This window comes from Notamacropus eugenii, chromosome 3 (genome assembly GCF_028372415.1).
Source record: "Notamacropus eugenii isolate mMacEug1 chromosome 3, mMacEug1.pri_v2, whole genome shotgun sequence".
In the NCBI taxonomy this organism is placed as follows: domain Eukaryota; kingdom Metazoa; phylum Chordata; class Mammalia; order Diprotodontia; family Macropodidae; genus Notamacropus; species Notamacropus eugenii.
The window spans coordinates 460,196,125-460,219,550 of record NC_092874.1 but is presented as its reverse complement, the minus strand read 5'-3'; the positions used below and the strand labels follow the sequence as shown (position 1 = coordinate 460,219,550).

Below are 23,426 nucleotides of genomic sequence, written 5' to 3'. Positions count from 1 at the left end.
TCACTTATGGCATCATCTCTCATGTCTGTGCCCATGATGGAATGCACTATGTCATATAGTCATTCTCTTTAAAATACTGCTCAGGTACCATTTTCTCCATGAAGCCTTTCTTCACTCAATTCCTAGGGCCCTCCCCTCCTTACTACTTTGTATTTAACTAATCTGTATATATTTGTATTTATTAACTTCATATTTATGCTATATGTATGTGTACTTGTGGTCTCTCTCATTAGGATGTAAGCAACTTGTGAGTAGGGATTGTTTTATTTCTTCTGCTTGTATCCCCAAAGACTAGCTCAGTGCCTGGCACATAGTAGGCACTTAAGAAACACTTGATTAATTGTTCAACTTACAAAGTAGGTCTTGTCCATTGACATGGGCCCTCCTCTTCTTGGTCACAATGCTCAAAGGCAACCTTTATGACAGTAATCTGGAAAAACTGTGGTATATGAGGAAAGATGGCATTGTTTGTTTGATTCAAATTTTATTGGAAGTTTACAAATGTATTACAGACATTGGTAAAACGTTATATCCATTTTACAGGGCACAGATCTCAAGCAAAATGTTCAAACGGTCTCTGGCAGACAGCCCACACCAAAGGCCCAATGCACATTCTTTAACAAAGAGCTTGGCAATCTTTGACTCAACAGCACAGACTCAGGCCCACTTCACCTACTTGGTCTCTTTGAGGTTTTGTTTGTGCCCTTGAAATCAAAGTAGGAGAGAGAAAAAACAATCCTTTAACATGAAGGAATGTATGTGTGTTTAGGATGGGAAAAAGGCCAAAGTCATAACTGGTTAAAGAAGATGGAGACTTTATATTCCTTAAAATACAACCGAGCTGGGGGCACTTGTGGCTAGGGTCCCACTGACTACAGTAAAAGGATCTGGTGGCTGCGGGACACACCACGTGTGTAGAAGGAAAAGGTCTTTGCTGAGAAGGAGTTAGTTTTTCTGAGGAAGCTGACCTTTTCAAATGTTAAGCATACTCTAAAATCATTTTCCTGATACAAGGAGACTGACTCGTGGCCCATGTAGCATGTTTGCACATGGGATCATACATGCAGACTGGGAAGGGACCTCAGAGGTAATTTAGCTTAAGCCAAAGGTCAGAAAAGTGATTTGCCCAAAGCCACATAATGCAGTGAGCAGTGAAGTGAGGATTTGAACCCAGTCCCCTGACTCCAAATCCAGAGTCTACCTTTCAACATTCAACAAGGGCAGTGACTATATAAAATTTGCCCTATCAACCAATCAATTCCCTGCATCCCCCACCCTGGGTAACAAAACACCATTCTATCCTATAGGTTGGCCTCTAAGTCACAGAAATATTTTCCTAACACTACAAACATTCCCCCACCCTCCCCCCTACCCCCACTCTGTGAAATCTAGCTTTGTCGGCAGGAAATATGTTTATTAAACATTATGCCTCCTAACAATGCCATGTTTTATGGGATTTTTTTGTTGATTAGAGTTGCTCATCTGAATTTTATTAGGAAATGGAAAAGAAATCTAATTCCTCCAACTTGGATAACTGCTTTTAACTAATCACCCTGACAAGTTGTAGGCCCTATTGATCATCAAGGAAGGGGTACAGCTGGTTGGTTCCCAACCCCAGTTGAAAGTTTCCTTCATAGCTGAGTATCAGAAAGACGTCATTTGAAACTGACTTACAATACTATTTGACTTGCATGTGGGCAAGGAATCCCCTAAATTCAAATGTCATCCTCAGTCGGCTAAAGGTAAGATACAGCAGTGACTTTGGGGATCTGAATGATCCAAGTAATTGTCTCAATTCTCTACTCTGCCTTGGGAGACTTGTGCTTCTGGGAGAGAGAGCACTCTTTTCAATTCCTGGATGATGGGAAAATACAACCAGCACATTGTTCTCATATTGCTTATCCCTCATCTTATTTTCATATTCGAGGAAGGAATTAGAAGAGTCACAATGCATCACCATAAAAAGGAAATAAGAGGCAAGAGAAGGTTTGTTTGTACAAGTTGACAACAAACACAAGGAAAGAAGAGGGCACCCAAGGAGTTTTTATGGAGAGGCTTAGAAAGTCATGATCCCCTAGGCTTGCTTGAAAATGCCCTCATTGCTCATTCCTATCTCGGTAGCTTTTGTACTCCTTTCAGCTCACGAGTTATGGGCACTTAATATGATGAACTCAACCATGGCCACTTTGACTAGAGAACAGGGAGATTCTGGGAAAATTTTTGTCAGCACATAGTATTTTATTGCAGGGACGCAGAAGGAAGAAAGACAACTGCTTCTGGGTCTCAGAGTAGAAAGATGAAGGATACCTTAGGCTGATGAGTGGGGGTGCATAAAGATGTGAGGTACGAAAAGGTGGAGATAAGCAACTGAGAATAGGAGATACTTTGCCCTGCCCACTGATAGGCTGGGAGCCAGGAATTACTGTCCTGATAATTCCCCTTCCTCTCACTTTCAATGACCATTCCAGGAGTGAGTAGGTCAATAGATAGTTAGACTCAAGGTGGTAAATTTGCCTCTTCTCCCTGACTCCCACCCTCAGGGAAGGAACAGGAATAATGGGTAGATGAAAAATGACCAATTTAGGCTTGAGATCAGGAATGATTTCCTATCATTTAAGCTGTCCAGTACTGGAATTGGTGACCCCAGAAAGTGAATTTTCCTTCTTTTAAAATCATCTGGTAGAAGATGGAAAATCACTTGTTGGGTCTTTCAGGGGGGAGTTTTTGGGGGTATAGATTGGGTTATGGTCTCTGAAGTCCCTTTCAATTCTAAAGTTCTGTGATTCTGTGAATGCACAATAAAAGGGTATGTGAATAAATGACCACTGAGTGCACCAGGAAAGGTCAAGTTCTGCCACATGAGAAAGGTAGACCATCTAGAATCATAATAACAAGATAGCAAAGATAATTGAAATATCTCTCACCCCCCGTCCTACAGCAGTTTGGTTGCATTCTGTAACGGTTGATTATTTCAAGTATACTGATTTTTAATATCTTCATCAAATTGGGCAAACTCTCTGGCTCTTCCAAAACTTGAGACTCTGCTAAGGCTACATCTATTGAGACAATTGCTTTGAGAGTCTCACTTTTTAGATGGTTTCAGAAAGGGCCAATTCCTTTGTCACGGAATTCATCTGCAAAAGAATGTGAACCTAATTTCAAATTTGAAGTATGCGTAAGAAAGAAGAGCTCGGTACCAAGGGTGAATGAACGAAACCAAGTGTAAAGAAGGAAGTGAAACCAGAGGCAATGTCTCAAAGTGAATTCCCTTGGAGAGATCTTTAATCTTAGTTATATGTGCTCCCTCCTGTGATGCAGACTGAAACCTATCTATCCATGGCTAACTGCCCTTTCAAGTATAAATAGGTCTATCTGTAAGGACTCTAGGGATAGGGCTCAGATGCAGGATCCCTTCCACCGATATTTAGAGATGATCATGATGTCTGATCTCCACAGAAGCCCTACCTCAGTCTCTTACCCAGTTGTGTAAGTGACTCTGAGTTTTTAAAGTATGTACAAGTGGAATGTATGTCCTGGAAGGTCCTTCCAAGCTGGGAAAGTCCTGGGTTTGAACACAGGGATGGCCCATATCTACTGTCTGAGGAACCAGCAAGCTAAACGGTGAGGGAATCTCCATAGAGTTGTCTCAAGGGTGAGGAATGTCTCAGCCAAACCTTTTCTTAAAGAAAGAGAAAATATACGGTCCCACCTTCTCTCAAAGACTGTTATTGAGGAACTTCAGCAGCACTGGTAGAGGGACTGCCCACATTGTTGTAATTACAGATCTTTAAAAGGGTCACTCAACCAAGGATCCCAAATTCTCCCTCTACCTACTTAAGAGAAAGGAGAAATTGCCTAGAGGAATGAAGTAGATGAAAGTTAAATACTTACTAGTTAGTGGGCTGGAGGCTTCATATGTGATGATGATCTATCAGGGATTCCTTGGCTTTTCAGAGGACATTTACTTGGATTTATTTTTCTAGTAACAGTGAAATAATGGGAATGATTTCTCTACTTTCCCCTCAGTTACCTTACTTCCTCTTATCACTGGTGGCATTTTGGGGGAAAGTGGTCTGCTAAAGCTGGGGGTGCTGTCCATGATCACAGAACAGATCAACCTAGTTGACCCTTACCTGGACCTTTATTAGCTAAAATAATGGAACCATGGTGGATGTGGGAGAACAAAGGCCTTATGGGGATGACCTCTTCTTTTGCCTTGTCCCTTTGGGGTAATTAATAGATGTCAATTTCTTCTTCAGTGGAGATGGAGTAATTAAAGCCTTGTTTTGGCAAGGGAAGTAGGATACTTTGAAGGGCTGTTAGGAAGCAATGTTATAGAGAGAGATTCTTTTTTTTTTGGAATGGGGGACATAGGAGACAACTTCTCAGCAGTTCTATAATCGTTCAATTCTCCTCTTTTCAAAATTCCTTTTCATTCCCTTCATGAGATCAAAAGTTTAAATACATCATATCTTTCTACCAGAAACCTGCCACTTAGTAGAGTGGGGTTGCAGATTATTTCTTAATCAGTTTGCCAAGCAGTTTACAAACTTATTATAGAAACATAACACTTAATTCTCCAGAGGCTCAGATAATTAACAAAGCGCTTAGATATGAAACATAGCATGCGGGAAACTGCCACGACCAACATCTGCATTGCTTTTTTTTTTTAAATCAGTGACAATGACAAATGTTCTATTTATACCTGAAAAGCAAATTATTTTCATATATCCTGCATTGAATGCCATATATATATATATATTTCCTTTAAAGCCTTCCTTCCCTCAGACCCATTTAGGATGGGATCTGAAAATCTGCTTATCACTTCCTCTTAATAAAAAGAAAAACACTAAGAAAAGGCATGTACTATACTGGAAAATCATCACGTGCTCCCCACCAAGGCCAGTTACCAATGAGATACAAAGTGTAACACATTTAAACATAGGTCTCACTTAAGGTCAGTTTTCTGGTGGATTATCTTAACTGCCATAATCAATGAAGGATGAGAAAGGAGTAGAAGCGATATAGGCGCTTCTCCGTGGTTTTTTTTTTTTTTTAATAGAATCAAAGTAGGAAAATTAGCATTAAGGTAGACAACACAAGCCCAAATGCCTTCTCTAACTAAATGTATACTCCTTGCCTTTCAACCTAACCTTAGAGTTGGAAATCTTCCTTCTCAGTGGTTTCTGTTTTTATAAGCCAATGGGATCAGTAGACTTTCTACATTAACCCCAGTTATCTTGGCCTATTGAGGTGAGTCAGATACCTTGACTACTGAAGATTTCCTGAACTGGGCACTTTTTTTGGAGAGGTACCCTTACATTTCCTCACTGAAACCAGAGAGAGACAAGGGAAGCAATACTTCCGACAGAATCTCAGTTAACTGTAAAACACTTGTCTCCTCTTCTGTTCTCGCTAATTAACACCCATAAAATTTCTACCTTTGACTTGCTTCCTGTTTACAATTTACCTTGCCCTTTGATGAACAACCCAGAAAGAACAAATCACCTCAAACTCTGTCCCACCTGCTAGAATTTCCTTTTGACTTGAGCTCCAAGTTATAATTCATTTGCTTTAAGGCTACTGGGTTGCCTATCTATCACGGCAGTCCTCCCTCTGCCTTGGTCAAGGAAAGCAGATAACATAATCCAGGAAACACCAGCACCACACTCAGAACAGGGCCATGCAGACACCACACAATGGAACCACGGACACTTTAAAAAAATTCCCCAAGGAATAGATCAATGTGAAGCAACCTCAATGTCCCCAATGTAGATGGCTTTTCTCATTGGACTTCACTGACACTGGCTAGCTTCTGAAGTTGGTGAAAGTTACAATTGCAGTTTTCAAAAATGACTATCGCTGGATAGAAAGCAATTTCTACTGAGGGTGTGAGCAGACTTCGGTAAATAAACCCTGTAGACTCCTTTAGATGGAATGAAGCATTAAATGCTTTGTGTCTCTATGCTGTTCTTGCTGTCATTTTTAGTTTCCAGCCACAGAGAGTCAAACTGTATGTTTGTGTGTATGTGCTTATATACACACAATATATATGTATATACTCCTTTGAAAAAAATGTCTCACTGATATATAACAAATTTTATATAGAAATCTAAAAAGGGAAAGAAAAAACCCGATGGCCTGAAACCATCTTGTAATTCTACTTAACAATGCTGGCTGTTCATGCAATTTCCCACTGAGTCCTACGATATAGAAATTCCTCTGATATTACAAAATACAAAAATATTTTTATCAGAACTCTCATTTACATTGCATTTACAATGGACATGTAAATAACTTAGTCTTGGGTACTGGCTGATAAACAAATCACTTACTGGAAGAAAAAAAAGTCCTAAAAAATGAGATAGTAAGAGAAGCGGGGAGTAAATAATTTGCTAAAGTGTGGTAACTGAACACAGAACTGGAGAGAAAGGAACACAAGCACTCAGACAAAGGGACAGTCCGAAGTGTTTCCAAAGTGAGATGTGCAAAAAAAAATATTCACCATGCCAAGAACCGTGACTATCTCTAGAAGCCGATCCCTAACCTTGCCTCCATCTCAGTTGTCAGGGCCTTTAGTGACAAACAAGGTAAAAGCGCTTTAAATTCGAAAACAGTGCAAGTGTATGGATTTACATTCTCAGCTCCTGCTGCTGCAGGACGGACATTAAGATATGACGCAGTTTTTGCTCTTCTGTCTTTTCCGGCTGTGCAACTGTCCTCTGCCCCCCAACGTGGAGGATTTGGGGACGCCGTAGGAGCCGTACTTGTGCAGAAGCTCCTCACTGGTGACGTACCGCAGACGGGCCGGTTGGGGGATAGGCTCCCCCAGGAAATAGCCCTCGTTGTCGGACTCGGAGGAGGAGGAGCAGGTGGAGCACCAGTCGTATTCGGCAAAGTAGGGTCCCCAGCGTTCCCCAAAGGCATTCTGCAAAGCCAGGTCGGAGACAGTCCGCGGGCACTGGCCGTAGAGTTCCCGGCGGGACCCCTGCTCCAGGCTCTCTCTGTAGCTCCTCTGATGCATGAACTGGTCATAGTCCTCCCGGGCTCTCAGTGGGGGCCGCTCTTTCAAACGGCAGATGGCCTCCCTCTCGCTGGCCAGATGCAGGGCGTTGTCAGAACGAGACCTCCGGGAGCGCCGGGAGCGGTGGGGCCGAAAGCGGCGGGCATCATCCCGGGGGCTTGCCCGCCGGCGGGTACGCTCACTCATCGGCTGGATCCGGGCTCCATCCTGGCCTGGCAGCTTGCTGCTGGAGATGCCCCCCTCGAGGTCGAAGCTTTGGTGCATCCTTCCTCGAGACTGCAGGTCCCTGTATCTGATAGGGGTGGACAGCTGGTGCAGATTGCTCTCCATATCCTGGTACTGTTGGGCAGACAGGAGGCTGCGGACGGACTCTGCGCTGCGGAACTGCATGGATGAGTTCAGGGTCCCCATGTTGCTCAGTTTCTCTGAGACGTTCATCCCTGAGTCTTTGCTCAGATCAGGCATGGAAAATCGGGAAAGATGCTCCTGTCGCTTGGCACCACCATCAGCAGAGAGGCCTGAGGAAGGAGACAGGATTGTATAAATTAATATGCAGAGATGGGACTGACAGGTGAACATAACACCATGAGGTATTGCCCAGGATCCTCAAAGGATCCAAGGTCTAAATCTAGACGGAACCTAGGAGGCCAACTGGTCCAGGGACCGTGAAGTAAACATTGCACATTATTTGTTCTCATTTTACACATGGAGAAACAGAAGATAAGAGAGATTCCATCATTTGATGTAATAAATACATGTATAAGTATGAAATACTTATATTTCAACTAGGTATGAAATGTGGGATTCAAATCCGGGTATCTCCTCTCACTGAGACTTGCAAGATTTCCGCTACTCCACCCTACCTCTCATGACAAAGCAGCTGTTACACTTGCTGCCCACAGAGCTCCTCTATCTCAACCACTGAGTGGTAGATCCCCTGAGGAAGACTCCCTCCTCAGGTGGAGATCAGACCCTTTAGGAAGCCACATTTATTCTTTCAGGCCATTTAATCACTTAGCAAATGACTGCCCCTGTATCCAGGCTAAATGGTGTCCTAGTGTCCTGGAAGGGAGAGACACACACACCAGGGGCAGTTTCTCCTCTTGGGAAGCTTTCTTTCACTAAGGAGTCTGTATCTTAATGGTATACCCCTCACTGAGCCCAGGCTCCCTGCAGACGACAGCTGGATCTCTCCACAGTTCATCCCAGTGGACACCCTGACTCTGACTACCTGAAGGAAATTGACGATGTCCTTGTAATTTTCTATTTCCTTTCTATGGCAAGCTATTTGCTAGATTGGCACCCAGGAGAAAATTCAGAACAAAGCAGGGGACATTAAAGTCATTTCTGCTTTTTCCAATAAAGTGCAACATTCTGCACCCCCCAGCCAACCCTGATGTCAAACAGGTCCATCTTTGCACTCACTCACACAAGCAGGGCTGCACTGTAGGGAGATCTAGGCTGGAAGTTAGTGGAAACCCCCTCCCTTTACAGATAAGGGAATGAAAAATGAGTTCCCCAAGTTTGTGTTGGTAGTTAACGGAAGATCCAGAATTTGTACTTAGCAGCAGCATCAAGTGGTCAGGGGCAGGGGAAGGAAGACCTGGGTTCACATACTGATTCAGACATTTAGAATTTGCAACCCTGGGCCACAGTTTGCTCAGCTGTAAGTGAAGAGGCTGAACTTGGTGACCTTCAAGTTCCTTTCCAGGTCTAAATCTGAAATTCCGTGACTCCAGGTTCAGCGATATTTACATGGCACCAAACTGCATTCTGCCCTAACCACAACACCCAGATGACTTCTCCCCCCCCGCCCAGCCCAATCCTTTTTAAAAATCCTAGGATTTTTATACATGACAAGTGGGGTGTTGTATATCATAGATAAGCAGCCAAAGAGAAGGTGAAGTTGGAAGAAACAAACCCCCAAAGTTGATTTGCTACAGGCTAATCATTTCCAGAGCCTGCCCCGATGTGGAGGCTCAGATGGAAGGTTATAATGTATGATGATGAACGAGCAGCAGCAGGGGTGGGTGAACTTTTGGAGGGGAAAAAATGAAAATCTCCAAAATCACATTTACCAAGGAAAGTTATCCAGGCAGGCCCCAGTAATACAGATGGTATTCATTTATCTTCGGAGGGCTTTTTACCTGAGTCCTCTAATAGAATTAGGGCCTGCATAAATAACCCTTCCAAATATCATAAATTCCTAAACATGCCGTCTTCTTGACCAATTGTCTACGACCCCCAAAGTGAAGCAGGAACAGGGAAGCAAACATGTACTAAAACAGAGGGGTCAGTCTGGTGCTGGGAAAAGGCAGCGGTCCCCACGATATCATTAGGGAGATCTTCTCCCCCTCTCCCTTTGCCAGTACACAGTAGAGAGACCTCGGTACAATCTTGATCATCCCCAAAAAAGGAAATCTGCTGTAGGGAAAGCAGAGACTCCATAGCAGCACCGGCCTCTTGCACCGCTCTCTGAAACTCCAGAGTTTATCATCAATTACTCTCAACAGTAAACAAAATGTATGTGGGGAGCAGGGAGCAGGGAGAGATGGGGATGTGGTTGGAAGTTTGAATAACTCATGACATTCCTATTCATGAGCAACCTGAAAGATTCAGATTCTTCTCTTGCACAATTCTTGCCCAAGTTAGGCATAAAAAACTGAGGGGAGAATTTGGTTTCCAGACTCTAAGAATGCTCATGGAAAACCCCAAGACTATGTCTAGGAGAAGTATTATCCCCAAGTTCCCCCAACCTAAAAAATTGGGAGAAGAAAGCAATCATCTTCTTGATTCCTAGCAAGTTTGGATACAGAAAATCATCAATTATAAATTCAAACAAATTGAGTTTCCCAACTTAAAGAAACAAAAATAATCAGCATCACACCTGTCAATCTTATTTTGTCTTTCTATTCATTATAGATCCCACCATCTGGTATTGCTCCGATTTGAAAGTATGAGGGCTCATAATTAGCCCCCAAATATGCGGCATCATCACAAAACTGTTTGAGCCTCTTACTAATCAGAGACACAAACATACTGCAAATGAGCAACTTGCATGACTCCAAGATGGCAGGAGCATGGGCTCCACCAGCCAATGAGAAACATTCCATGAGCAGAGACAGACTGAGTGAAACTGAACTTACGTTGTTATTCAGATATCTCTGATTCCCAAACTTGATGCAAAGGATCAAACACGTTCACTAATCACGCTCACCAGATAATTACTCACAGCTTCATTTTGTTTCGCCCAAGCAGCTACACCCTCAGGATTATGGACTTAAAACAACCTGAAGAAAACAACTTTTTATTGATCTCTTGGGATCCTACAGCTAAAAGGGGTCACAGAATCTACCTAGTCCAACCCTCTTAGTTGACAGAAGGAAAAACAGGCTCAGGGTGACTTGACCTAAAGATATAAAGGTAATAAGCATCTAGAGGTGAGATTGGAACTCTGGTCCTTGCCCACATTTCACCATGCATCCTTTCCTTCCTTGCTATATCTACTCTTTGCAAAAGTCATGCCTTTTAAAGAATAAAAAAAATAATATGAACTGATTAAATCATGAACCACTGTATAATAAACTAAGTAACAGAGTGCGGGAGAAAGGCTAGCGGGTCTTTGGAATCAGGAAGAAGAGGTTCAAGCTTTGCCGCTGAGCAACTCTCTAAGACGGAGTCAGAGTGTTTTTAATAATGTATTCTCAGATTCTGCCAGGAATAGAGATCAACCTCCCTGACCTTGTTGATCTGTATCTGTGGCATAAGGTGTTTCTAAGTCAAGACTTTCTTACATGGTTAAACTAGCCCAACACTGAAATGGACTCCAAAGTGTCACCCAAATCAACTCCTCTTCCATGAATATTAGTATTGGTTCTCCCAAGGACGCGTACTAAAACCTGAGCTGAAAGGAAGATTCTGTTCCCTAGCTAAGAAATGAACAATATTTTTGCTCAACATACTCAGAGACTTTGGTGAGAGAAACCTGGGCAATCGTAGAACACTATGGCTTTTTTCTTTCTTAGAATGGAAAACTGTTGTCGATAGGCCTCCCCTGCTTTTTTCTCTCCAAATTATGTAGAGCTTGTGACAGGCACTGACTCGACAGCCGCCGTGTTCAAGGCTTCTGTTTATTTTTACAAAAACGTCAGTATGGCCAGCGGTCACATCAATGTCCATGCTCTGTCTCATTAGTTCACCTCATTTAGCATGGGCAGGCTTTTCTCTATTAGGGATAAATAACTCAAATCCTTCCTTTGGCCTATGTGGTTAAACCTGTCAACACAAAAGGATTTGGAGACTGCATTTCAGAGACACTGTTGCTACTTTGGAGCTGATATCTCTCCCCTGTGAGCTAGACTTCAAGCCCCTTCCACAAGGCATGCCACAAAGATTAGGAAAAAGAACCTGAACAGATCTCCCTGTAACTTCCTGCCACTGCTTCTAGTTCTGCCCTTTGGACCCAATAAGACTTACTTTATCAAGCCACTTTGACAATGACAGCCATCGAGACAGATGAAAACAGCCATAATGTCATTGGCCTTTTCTTCTCCAGGATTCATACCCCCCAGTTCCTTCAATTAATCTTCAGATGGCATGGTTACAAGTTCTCCCACCATCAAGGTCATCCTTTTCTGGATGAGCACTACCTTGGCAACATCCTTCCCAAAAGGTGGCATCCAAAACCAAACCCAGGACTCTAGAGATGTGGTCTGCCAAGAGCAGAGAACATCTTCCTTGTTCTAGAAATTATGCCTCCCTTAATGCAGTCTATGTCAAGATTAGTTTTCTTTCTTCCTTTTGCCTACCACAACAAAGCTCTGACTCATACTGAGCTTGGATTGTCATCTCCAGGACTCCTGGCTCTTTTTCACATAAACTGTTACCTAGCCAGGTCTGCTCCCATCCTATACTGTAAAGTTGATTTCTGGAATTCCAGTGTTATATAACAGGTATATCTATTAATATTCCTCTTAATTAAATCTAACCCCTGGCATTGTTGAAATCTTTTAGCATCGTGTTGACCATCTGGTGAATGAGCTAACCTTAGCTTTCTGCCGCTTGCAAATGTGACAAGCAAGCATGCCTTCTTTGAATTTGCTCAAATCATTGGTAAAAATATGAAACAGGAAAGAGTCAAGGACAAAAATGGGGTTAAAGTCATAATTAGGGTTCCTATCAAGATGACATGGAGATATTAATGATTACTCATTGGATCTGTACCACCCAACTATACCACCCCTTCTATAGGCCACATCTCTCCCAATTAACTTCTAAGAAAAGTTTAGAGATTTTGTCAAATGTTCATGTTTAATCTAATCACATCTATGACATTCCTCTGATCTGTTAAGCTGGTTAGCCTGATGAAGGAGGAAATGGAGATAATCCAGTATGACCTGTTCTTGATAAAGCCCCTTTAGCTTCTGGTTATTACAGTTTTCCTTTCCAAATAAAATCTCAGAAATCATCCTTGAGATAATGTGTTTTTGAATTTTGCAGGGAGTAGAAATCAAATTCCAAAGGCCTAGGCTTTAGTCTCTGACCTCTTCCAAGGCATTTGCCCTTCTCTAGTGCTGAAGCGCCTCTTCCATTCTCTGACAATGTTTGGGTTGTCACACTCATCAGTTTTTTCCCCCTTCAGTGTGTCAGGATATAGTTAGCTCTGGCCTGTTAACTTGAAGGTCTCTGGATTCTTTCTTACTATCTCCTCACTTATCTTTAGTTTCTAGGCCTTATTAACCATTTTTCTTTCATCTTTCCCATACCCCAAACCACTCTCCTTAAGAGAGAAAACAGAAGCAAGATAACAGTTGAGTAGTTTAGCCTTCTCATTATCAATAATTCCATCCCTCTTGAACAACACTCCTATCCCTTCTCTGCTCCCTTCTCTTTCCCCTAACAAAGCTTTAAAAAAAAATTTTTTTTTGTTGTCTGCAGCATTCAATTAATCACTTTCTATGCTCCAGGCACTCTGGGAATCACTGGACACACAAAGAAAGAGAAAATGTTTTCCCAGTCCTCAAGGAGATTATCATCCAATGGGGCACACAGCTTGTTTTTACAGAACTGTGCTATGCATTAGTGTTCATTCCCATCACTTGGCCTTGCTTTCATCTTTCATTTGTGTCTCTTTAAAGTACGGATTCCGATAATTCTTACCGATGATGCACTTTACTTTTTGCTACCCTCTTCCTATATATTCTTTGGTTAAACTGTTTTGGTATGGCAGAGATGAAATCAAATATGGACCCTCAAGGTGGATTAGAGAAGAGGGTCCTCAAGTCATGTGAAATGTCCTTTGGGTTAAAATAGATCAGCGTCTGCCCAGAGGATCAAAAGCTAATTACAAAGTACAATGTTTTTGGCCAGGTGTCTTGCGGTCCCTTTCTCAAATGAGTCAATTGATCTCATCCTGTTAGGAAGGTACATCAGTCCAACTGGTAACAGCTGGAGAGAGAGAAAACAAGCCGAAGGACAGAGGTTACATACCACTGTATGTTTCTTAGCAACAGGACTTGGGATATTTCAAACACCATGCTTGCACGTGTGTGCAAGGTGACATAGTGTGAATCATTTCTGGGGTGGTCACTGGTGGGCGAGATGGAGAAACCTGAGAAGGAGCATAAGCCCTACGAGTCACTGAGAATCACAGAATCTGAGAGCAGCAAGGACCTCGACAGTCACCTAGATCAGCCCATACCCCAAAGGAACTAGCCTGACAAATGGTTCTGCAGGAAGGGGGAACCCTCTTTCTCTCAAGAGCCAGCATTTCCTTTGGGATAGCTCTAATCATTAGGAAGTTTTTCTTGCTACTAAGCTTCAAATCTGCCTCTTTGTAGCTTTAATCATTGCTTTTGGTTCTGCCATCTGAAGCCAAATAGAAGTCGAATACTTCTATGTGACATCCCTTCAAATACCTCCCCTGGGGAAGGAAACTCCCTTGGCCACTGCATGATGGCACCCTCTTTGCAACTTTCAGTTGTAGAGTGTAGCCTAAGGCAGCACTGCCAAACACAAATAGAAACAGATCACTGTTAGAAAACAAATGGACATGATCTATATTGTACTGTAATTTTATTTATTTTGTTAAACACTGCCCAATTACATTTGCCCAGAAGTTTTGCTGGCACGAGTTGGATGCCTCTGGTCTAAGGCACTGAGATATTAAGATATCTGCCAAATGTCATGTAGACAACACGAGTCAGAGGTTCAGCCTGAACCCACCTCTTTCTGGCTCCAAGGACAACTCCTCATTCATCATACCATGTAGCCTCTCTTAAGGAAGACTTCTCGAGCTAAAAGAATCTTTATTTTCTTCTTCTTCAAAATAGAGGTCAACATATGCTGGGAATAGATTTGCCACCACCCCCCCCCTCCAATCTTAACCCAGTGTCAGGCATACAAGGTGCTTAATAAGTGCTTACTGAATGATCTACTACAGCTAATGAGCAGCTAGATTACATCTGCTCAATACACAAGGAAGAGAAAGTGCTGGTGCCATTGGGACACTGGATGCTCAAGTGATGTCAGGGTTGAGGTCTTAGGTGTCAACTGTAAGACAAAATAGGAACCATTCTATAAACACTGATCAAAAACCTAGCATACAGCCACAATACAGGTAACCTTTCTACGAAGTGATCAATGGATTCCACTGTGTTGGGCCTGCTGGAAAGTGCTTGGGAAATGAGACAATGGTTTTCCCTTAAGCACACTTCATTGAACTGACCCTCAGGCTCTCTCAGCAAGGTGGTGAAATGGATAGCTCTTAGGGGCTTAGAGTCAGACTCAGACACTTACTAACTATGGTCCCCTGGGCAAGTCACTTAAAAAACCCAAACAAACCTCAGTTTGCCTCAGTTTCCCCATCTATAAAATGAGGATAATGATAGTACCTACCTCCCAGAATTGTTGTGAGGTTCAGTGAGGTAATAACTATAAACACTTAGCAAAATTCCTGGCACACAGTAAGTACTATGTCAATTTAGTTACTATTATTATTAGCTGTGGGACCCTAGGCATGTGATCCTTTCAGCCTCAGTTTCTTCGTTTGTAAAATGGAGATAATAATAACCCCGACCTCCCAGGGTTGTTGTGAAGATGAAGTGAGATAATGGACTGACTGAAGGTACAATGCAACTTAAAAGTTTCTATGCAAATGTTAACTATGATCACTATTACTGGGAGCTAGCCATTCCCCAATTAATAAATGGCCAAAGAATATGAACAGGCAGCTTTCAGGAGAAGAAATTTATAGTCATATAAAAATGCTTTAAATCACTACTGATTTTCAGAGAAAGGCAAATTAAAACAACTCTGAGGCACCACTTCACACCTATCAGATTGGCTAATATGAAAGAAAAGAAAAATGATGGATATTGGAGGGGATGTGGGAAAATTGGATGACTAATGCGCTGTTGGTGGAGTTGTGAATTGATCCAGCTATTCTGGAGAGCAATTTGGAACCATGCCCAACTTGGACCCACTACTAGGTCTGTATCCCAAAGAGGTTTAAAAAAAAAGGAAAAGGAACTATTTGCACAAAAATATTTATTGCAGCTCTTTTTGTGGTAGCAAAGAACTGGAAACTGAGACTGCTCTTCAACTGGAAAATGGCTGAACAAGTTGTAGTATGATTGTGATGAATATTATTGTGTTCTAAGAAATGATGAGTAAGATGCTTTCTGAAAACACGTGAGAAGATTTATATGAACTGATGCAAAATGAGGTAAAGAGAAGCAGGAGAGCACTATACATGGTGATAGCAATATTCTAGGGATAAGCAACTGGGAAAGACTTAGCTATTGTAATCAACGATCCAAGATAATTCCAAAGGACCTGTGATAAAAAATACCTCCAGAGAGAGAACTGATGAACTCTGAGTATAGACTGGAGAATGCTTTTTTAAAAAGCTATATTTTGGGGGGGCTTTTTTGTATTTTCTTTTGTATATAATATGGAAATATGTTCTGCATGACTTCACATGTATCATAGATATAGTGTTTGCCTTCTCAAGGAGTGAAATGGGAAGGAGGGAGAGAATTTGGAACTCAAAATTTTAAAAAATGAATGTTAAAAATTTTTATATGTAATTGGGAAATATTTAACAAAATAAATTTATATGTATATATACATACACACATATATTTAAACTATAAGCTCTTGAGAGATCTGGCTCTCAATGGAGGCCCTTTCCTTCCTTCATCTGGCTTCACTAACTTGGCAAGTGTGTGCCAAAAAGAGCAGCCAGCCATAAGCCTGGTCACACACCTACCATCTGCTCCTGTTGCCCCAGAGAAACCAGACTTGGAACAATTTCTTTTTGTCTGGCCTCCCCTGGGTGAAGATTACGCACCAAGCCCAGGAGGAAAAGAGAGTGTCTGCACTGGCCCACATAAGCCTGTGACTGCCTTTTCTAGAAATGCCCAGGCCTGATTTTGGATTCCAAAACAACAGGGGTGCCGCTATTCGGTGGCATTCATGCAAAGAATGTGCCTTTGAACCGGAGGAGTTGGAAAGTGACATGTGTGACTGGTCCAGAACTCAATTGTGAAACTCCAGTCCTCACAACTACCATACTATGTGCTCCTCCTAGTGATGGAAAGCACAGCACCGATGGGATGGAAAAAGAACATGATAGCTGATTCACTCTCCATTGGTGTGCTAGTCCTGTTGGCTTTCATGTTTCTAAAAAACTGATTCGCTCATTATCGGGACAAAGAAAGGATTGCAAAATGCAAGGAGATGGTCAACACGTTTTTATTAAGGACCTGCTACATGCCAGGCATTATGAGCGCTGGAGGTAAAAGGCAAACTCTCAGGGCACTCATAGTCTAGTGGAGGAAACCACACACAAACAACTACATACAAATACTCTATAGATAGGGTGAATTGGAGAAAATCAAGAGAAGGAAGTCAATGGAGTTAAGAGGGATCAAGAAAGGCTTCCTGGGGAGATTTCTGGGGGATCTTTAGTTTGGACTTGGGAGCTCCCTTTTTTCCTATTCTCAGCCTTAACACAGTGCCTGGCACACAGTAGGCACTTAACAAATATTTACTGACTGACTTGAAGAAAATCAGGATGTGAAGGTAAGGAGAACTCCAGGGAGGGTAGGAAAGCCATTGAAAATGCCTAGATTGGGCGATGGAACATCTTACACCAGGAACAACAATGAGGCCATGGTTACTGGATTGCAGAGGACATGGTGGGAGGGGAGATGGTATAAAGTGGAAGGATTCCACCTACACTATACCTGAAAGGTTCGCATTCAGTCTTTGTCTGCAGACTTCCAAAAGAAGGGGAACAAAGGGTTCCCAAATTCCAACCACTGGAACAGCTCCGATGCTGAGGACATTTTTCTGGCACTTTTTACCCCTTGCTCCCTGTTCTGCTCTGTGGGGCCAGGTTGAACAAGCATGGTCCCTCTACCTCATACCAGGGTAGACAGCCACCACTGCCCTCCTAAGATTTCTTGTCTCTGCAGTTCTGTTGATTGCTCTTTACTGGGTATGAATTTCAAGGCTCTTTGCCTTCATCCACATTCACTGGTTATGTCATTGAATGATGCCATAGCATCCTCAACTTCCTCATTTGAGCCCACTGTGAATTTCAAACGATCCCACAGTGATGATGATGATGATGATGATGATGATGATGACAATGATGACGACGATGACGATGATGACGACGATGACGACGACAATGATGATGATGATGATGACGATGATGACGACGATGACAGCAGCTTTTTGAGTTTGGTAGTGGAAGTACTCATAACAATGATGCCCCTTGCACAGATGGGAAATGTAAGGCTCTGATTGATGAAATAACACACCTATGGCCACAAAGCTAGTAAATGTCAGACCTGGAAATGGAACTTGGGCTTTTTGCTTTCAGTTCTGTGCTCTTTCCAAGTGAATAAGCTGCATCTGCGATGTTGCAGAGTAATCTCTTCCCTGTTTATTCATAAACATGGTCACCAAGACACTAAACCTGTCTTGCCTCCCTCAAAGTCACCTTAGAAGAGAGGGCCTTAGCAGCTGGGGGGAGGGGCAGAGATTCTTCCCATCAAAGAGGGTGTTTGGAACTGAGTAGGTGTTTCCCAGGACACTCTCCTCCTCTTTTCCCATTACTGGTCTCTGATTCCTGGGCTATGCTCCCCAAATGGCCTTTTGAGGTTTCTTTCCTTGGCAGGGCTGACCTCTTGCGTGGGTGGAGTGAGCAATGGATGGCTTGTATGGTATTAGACAAGGAACGCAGGAAGACCTCTCTGACCCCCAAACCATTCCAGGGTCAGCCAGCTGTAAGAGACCAACATTGGTCCTCCTCTGGTTCAAAGTACTGAAGGTCCCTGGTTTGAATTCACAGATACACTAGCTGAGCACTATCAGATGATTAGATTTCTATCAGAGAACAGAGGAGGAGGTTGGGAGGAGAGATGGGGCAGGTAGAAAGGGCCCCAGGGAAGGTGGGTCTGCATGAGATGGGAGCACTGCTCAGTGCTGAAGGGCAGGCTGGAGAAATGAGGCACAGTTAAGGGCAATGATGAGGGCTGGATCAGGCCAGAAAGGGCAAAAGGTGAGCCAACATCAAGAGAATAATCTGACCTCCTTTCACATAGCACCCTTCCATGCACTGTAATTTCAACCAAGCTGGCTTTGTATATGGTTGGTTGTGGGTGGTTGTCCATTTTCCCTCTCCATCCCTTGGCCCTGATCTTTCCCAGGCCAGGAATATATTCCTTCCTCTTCTTCAGTTAGACTTCCTATTTTCTTTCTAGTTTCATCTTCAGTGTTACCTTCCACAACAGAGGAGTCATACTCATGGGCCCTCAGCTAGGCAAGCCACCTTCTACAGAACTCGATTCCATTGTAATTGGGAAATACTTTATGGAATAAATAAAAAATACAGTTCAACACAGATAATGTTAATCTGTCATTTTCTGAGCCAATATGTGACCTACAGAGAATCCATTTATATTTGAGTTATGATACTATGGTCTACAGGAAGTCTTTGCTGATCCCCTCAGCTGCTGGTACCTTCCCTCACAATTACCTTGTACTCATTTTCTACATACATACATACATACACACATACATGTCATATATAGGTATATGTGTAGAACACCTATATATTATAGACATTCCTATATGTAATATGTAGATACCTATATAAAGTATGTATGTATATACTACATATACACCTATATATTCTACACACCAACATATATTGTATGTATATATATATATATATTCTTCATACCTATGTCTAGTCTATATATCTACATACTATATATCTGTTGTTTGTCCTTCAATGAAGAGGGCCAATGATATCATGGGGTGACGTCTTGACTCGTGCATGAATTGGATTTAAGTGAGGCAGAGTTGCACAAAGTCATTAACCTCACTTTCTCTTCTATAGCCATTGAAATCCAGGGGCAAGACAAAAGTCAAGATGACCAGTGTTGACCTGGGATGCAGCAGATGACCTTGGTATCTTCAATGTCTGACCAGTCTCTAAGCTCTCTAAGCACCTGCTTCAGCCACCTTCATGGACGGTGGAACAGACTGTTGTCATGTACTCGCTCTGTTGGAGAAAGTCTTCACATGCTTGGGGTAGACATCCCCCTAACTTGGAGCCACAGGTGGTGTCTATGGGGTGCCAAGACCCTTTCTGGGCTGCTCATTCATCTTTGGTGTCCACCTTACTATATCTCTTTATTATATATACCTATCCATACATATACATATACATCTATCTTGATCTATCTGTAACAGCTCATTCAGGGGAGGGATTGCTTAGTTTCCACTTCTGCACTCCTAGGGTACTCAGCATAGAGTATTGTGTTTTATCTGACATTTAATTGATTGTGTGATTCATGATTTTGCTGGGGGCAGCCCTATTTTGTGGCCCTCCCTCCTGCTGGGTCCTAGGGACATCCTCACCTTCCTCCCCCTGGACGCCAGGAAGGCAAAGGCCATCACTGAACCATGACTTTGCAGGGAGAGAAAACAAAGGCAGCCCTGGAGGGAAGAGCAGGCATCAGCAGAAGCCACATTAATGTATTTATTGTGCTATTTTCCTCACTCCAGAATGACTTTGGAGTTTCAGAGTCTGAAAAGTGAGCAGTTACATAATTTCAATGCATGAAAGTCGATCAAGGAGAAAGATGCTCGCCGCCACTACAAAATACCAGCCACCATCAGATGTGCTGCTTTGCAAAAGCCCACTTGTTCTTGGGCTGTGAAGGAGCGGTTCCCTTCTATGGGTTTGCCCAGAAGGTACATTCAAGGGAGTATCATTGTGGTCTCTGTCTACACAGGCTGGAGGTAGAGAAAAAACCCCAACACATTTCCTTTCCTTGCTGGGAGCCCGTCCATATCTACATGATAGGACCCTATCTTACATGACTCTTGAGGCATATTGGGAAGGCCTGCAAATTTATAAGAGACAGTATGCTATAGATAGGAAAGCATGGGAATTAGAGTTATCTCTTATTACCTGTGGGATGTCAGGTAAGCCTCTTCCTCTCTATGAGTCTCAGTTTCCTCAACTATAAAATTAAAGGGTTGGATGAGATGATTTCAAAGATCCTTTCTAGTTCTAAATGATCTTGTGACAAGTCCTCTTACACCAGGGGTTCTTAACCTTACTTTGTGTCATGGAACCTTTCTTCGAATAATAGTTTTAAATGTACAGAGGATTATGAGAGGAAAACAATCACGTTGAAATAGCATTATCAAAATATTAGAAGTTCTAAGTTTTGGGACCTCTTAAAATCTATCCAAGAACTCTAGTGGACACCAGGTTCAGACCCCCTTCCCTACTATGTGAGAGACAAACTTTAATTGAAGCAAGAAGGTGATCTCCCAGCAATGTTATTACTAATGAAACCATAAGGACCACAATGGACATTCGGGCTAGGTCACTGACTTTATTAATATAGAGAACTCATGGGGAGGAAACTCCCTCCAACTATGCAAACTGGTATTTGCTGTGTAACTCTCAATCTTAGAGAAGCATTGAGACGGGAAGTGATTTGCCTAGGATCAAACATCGACTAAGAGTTGGAACTAAGATTTGAACACAGGTCTTTCTGACTCTTGGTCCCTTCAGAAGGGTTTCAGAACTGAGACACCCCCTTTCCCTGCATTCAAGCTCAACTTCATACCCTTTCTTTATTACAAAGTACATCACTCTGTTGATGATTTGAGGCGTTGAAAGAGAAAACAAAACCCTCCCCACAGCTTGTTCTGAGGTAGAAGAGGTGTAAAGTTATTCGCAGCTGTTTTGCAACTGAAAATATCTGGAGCCCATTAGGGGAGCATGACAAATCAGGGCAAGCATTTGCAGAGCCAGTAGGTGCTAGGTTCTGGCACTAGCTTCCAACCCATTTCTATTCCGCCCACGCCCCACCTCAAACCCCCAAAGTCCTTGTGGATACAGCTGCTGATAGGTAGAGGGACAGGCATTGAAACCAGGCTCCTCTGCTGAAGGCTGAAAGGACATTGCCTACAGAGCCATTCTGCAGCCAGTGGTCAGCCTCTGAATTACCCCCCAACGCTCCATGGAGCAATAGACTCCTTACTGTTTTCCACTAAAACTTTCTTTCGGTGTCTGATCCAATTTCACCAAATCCTCTTCTGGCTTCTACCCAAGACCCCACCTATAGCCAGTGAGTCTTGGTTCTCATTACACATCTTCCCCCCTCTGCAGAACTTCCTCGTCAGTCTTTCTTCTCTATGCCAATAATTCCAAACCCCTTCCCTGTCCTGCTTCCCACCATCTTGTTGTTGTCTTAACCACAGGCTACCCGATGGGTCATGTCCATCTGCCTCCCTCCTTGTGAAATCTTGCCTTTAAAAATGCCACTTGCATTCCTATCTACTGGAAATTTGGAAATACCAAGTTTCTATCAAATTCAAGCTCATCCATCTCCATCTAGAGCAGGGTTTCTTAATCTGTTCTTATATCAAAGACTCCTTTGGCAATCTGGTGAAGCCTATGGAACCCTTCTCCTTATAAGGTTTTAAAATTTATAAGACTAAGAAGCATAAGATTACAAAGAAAATTAATTATGTTGAAATACAGTTATTAAAGTCTTTAAAAACAACAAACTTCCCAGACCCCAGGTTAAGAACTCTTGCCATGGAAAATATAAATAAGTTCCTTGAGGGTAGGGATTATTTAATTTTTATCTTTCTATTCCTAATGTTTAAGATAGTGTCTGTCACATAGTAGGTGCTTATGAATTGATTGACTGGGAAAGGTGAATAAAGTATAGTCCAAGGACACAAGTGACACTTAATGCCTCTTAAGGGTAACGTTTGATAAGTTATAGTTCAGATTCTATCTAAGCTCTCAGCACAGGTCACAGAGTCCATGAAGGTTCAGTGGTAAAACAAATAATGACGTGTTTCAGTTGCAAAGGAACATTAGTAGGCATTTCTTATTCTACAAATGAGCTGTAAGGATGTTAAGTAACTTGGCCAAGGTCACATAATATTACCACTTTAGGAATGAAAGAGACCTTGGAATCCAAGCCCCTCAGAGAAGCTGAGGAACAATGAGGTAGTGATCTGCTCAAGATCATACAGTAAGTAAGTGGAAGAAACCTCTTTGGAACATCCTTAGGAAGGGGCTGTGAAGTCTTGGCTTGAAGACCTTCAGTTTGGGGGATCCCATCCCCTCTTCAAACATTCCAGTGGAAAGTAAGATCACAGATTCTTGGGTTCTCCTCTCTCCATTACAGAAAGGCAGAGAAACAGAGTGAAAGCAATGAACATGGCATTGTGGGCCAGCTGGTGATGCTGGGGCTCTACTAATGTGGCATTGGTGGAAGCAGAGGGTGCTGGCTCAGTTCCACCTCCTCTCAGCTGAGTCCCTGCCAGCTGCCAGGGCAGCAGATGGGCCAGGCAGCTGTGGTGAAGGGAACGGAACAGAGAGGGTATGGTTACAAGCGGGTGAAGGATTATATACTGAGGCTCTTGTGACAGTTGACTTAACCTTCCAAATTTGATTTCATCCAGGTAAAGCAAGATTTATCTCTGGAGTATTTTCCTATCAGATAACGCCTTATGATTGGGGATTTGTATTAACACCTACTTTCTGGATCAAGATCAGTGACTGATATTACTATATGACACTCCTTTTCTGAAAGACAGATACTTTTATTTCCTGATGTCTTCCCTATCCCTCCATCAAGACAATCCAGTGACTCTCTTATGTTTACATAATTCGACCTGGTAGGTATTATTTTTTACATTGACAACATGGTCCAAGTTTCTGCCTTAGACCCATCAGATTGGCAAAGATGACAAGAAAGGAAAACAGCAAATGTTGGAGGGGCTGCCGAAAACCAGGCATGTTACTACGTTGTAAGTGGAACTGTGAATTGGTTCAACC

At 42.6% G+C, this 23,426-nt stretch overlaps 1 protein-coding gene across 4 annotated transcripts in view; it reads right to left on the bottom strand.

Moving 5' to 3' along the window:
- Positions 1-464: 464 nt before the first annotated feature.
- The window catches only part of PRICKLE2 (prickle planar cell polarity protein 2), a 351,667-nt gene continuing 328,705 nt past the window's right edge, over positions 465-23,426 (bottom strand). For all 4 annotated transcript variants that reach the window (XM_072598765.1, XM_072598767.1, XM_072598766.1 and 1 more), the window contains one exon: positions 465-7,542. In XM_072598765.1, the coding sequence (XP_072454866.1) occupies positions 6,668-7,542 (875 nt within the window). In that variant the 3' untranslated portion in view covers positions 465-6,667. The remainder of the gene's footprint in view (positions 7,543-23,426) is intronic.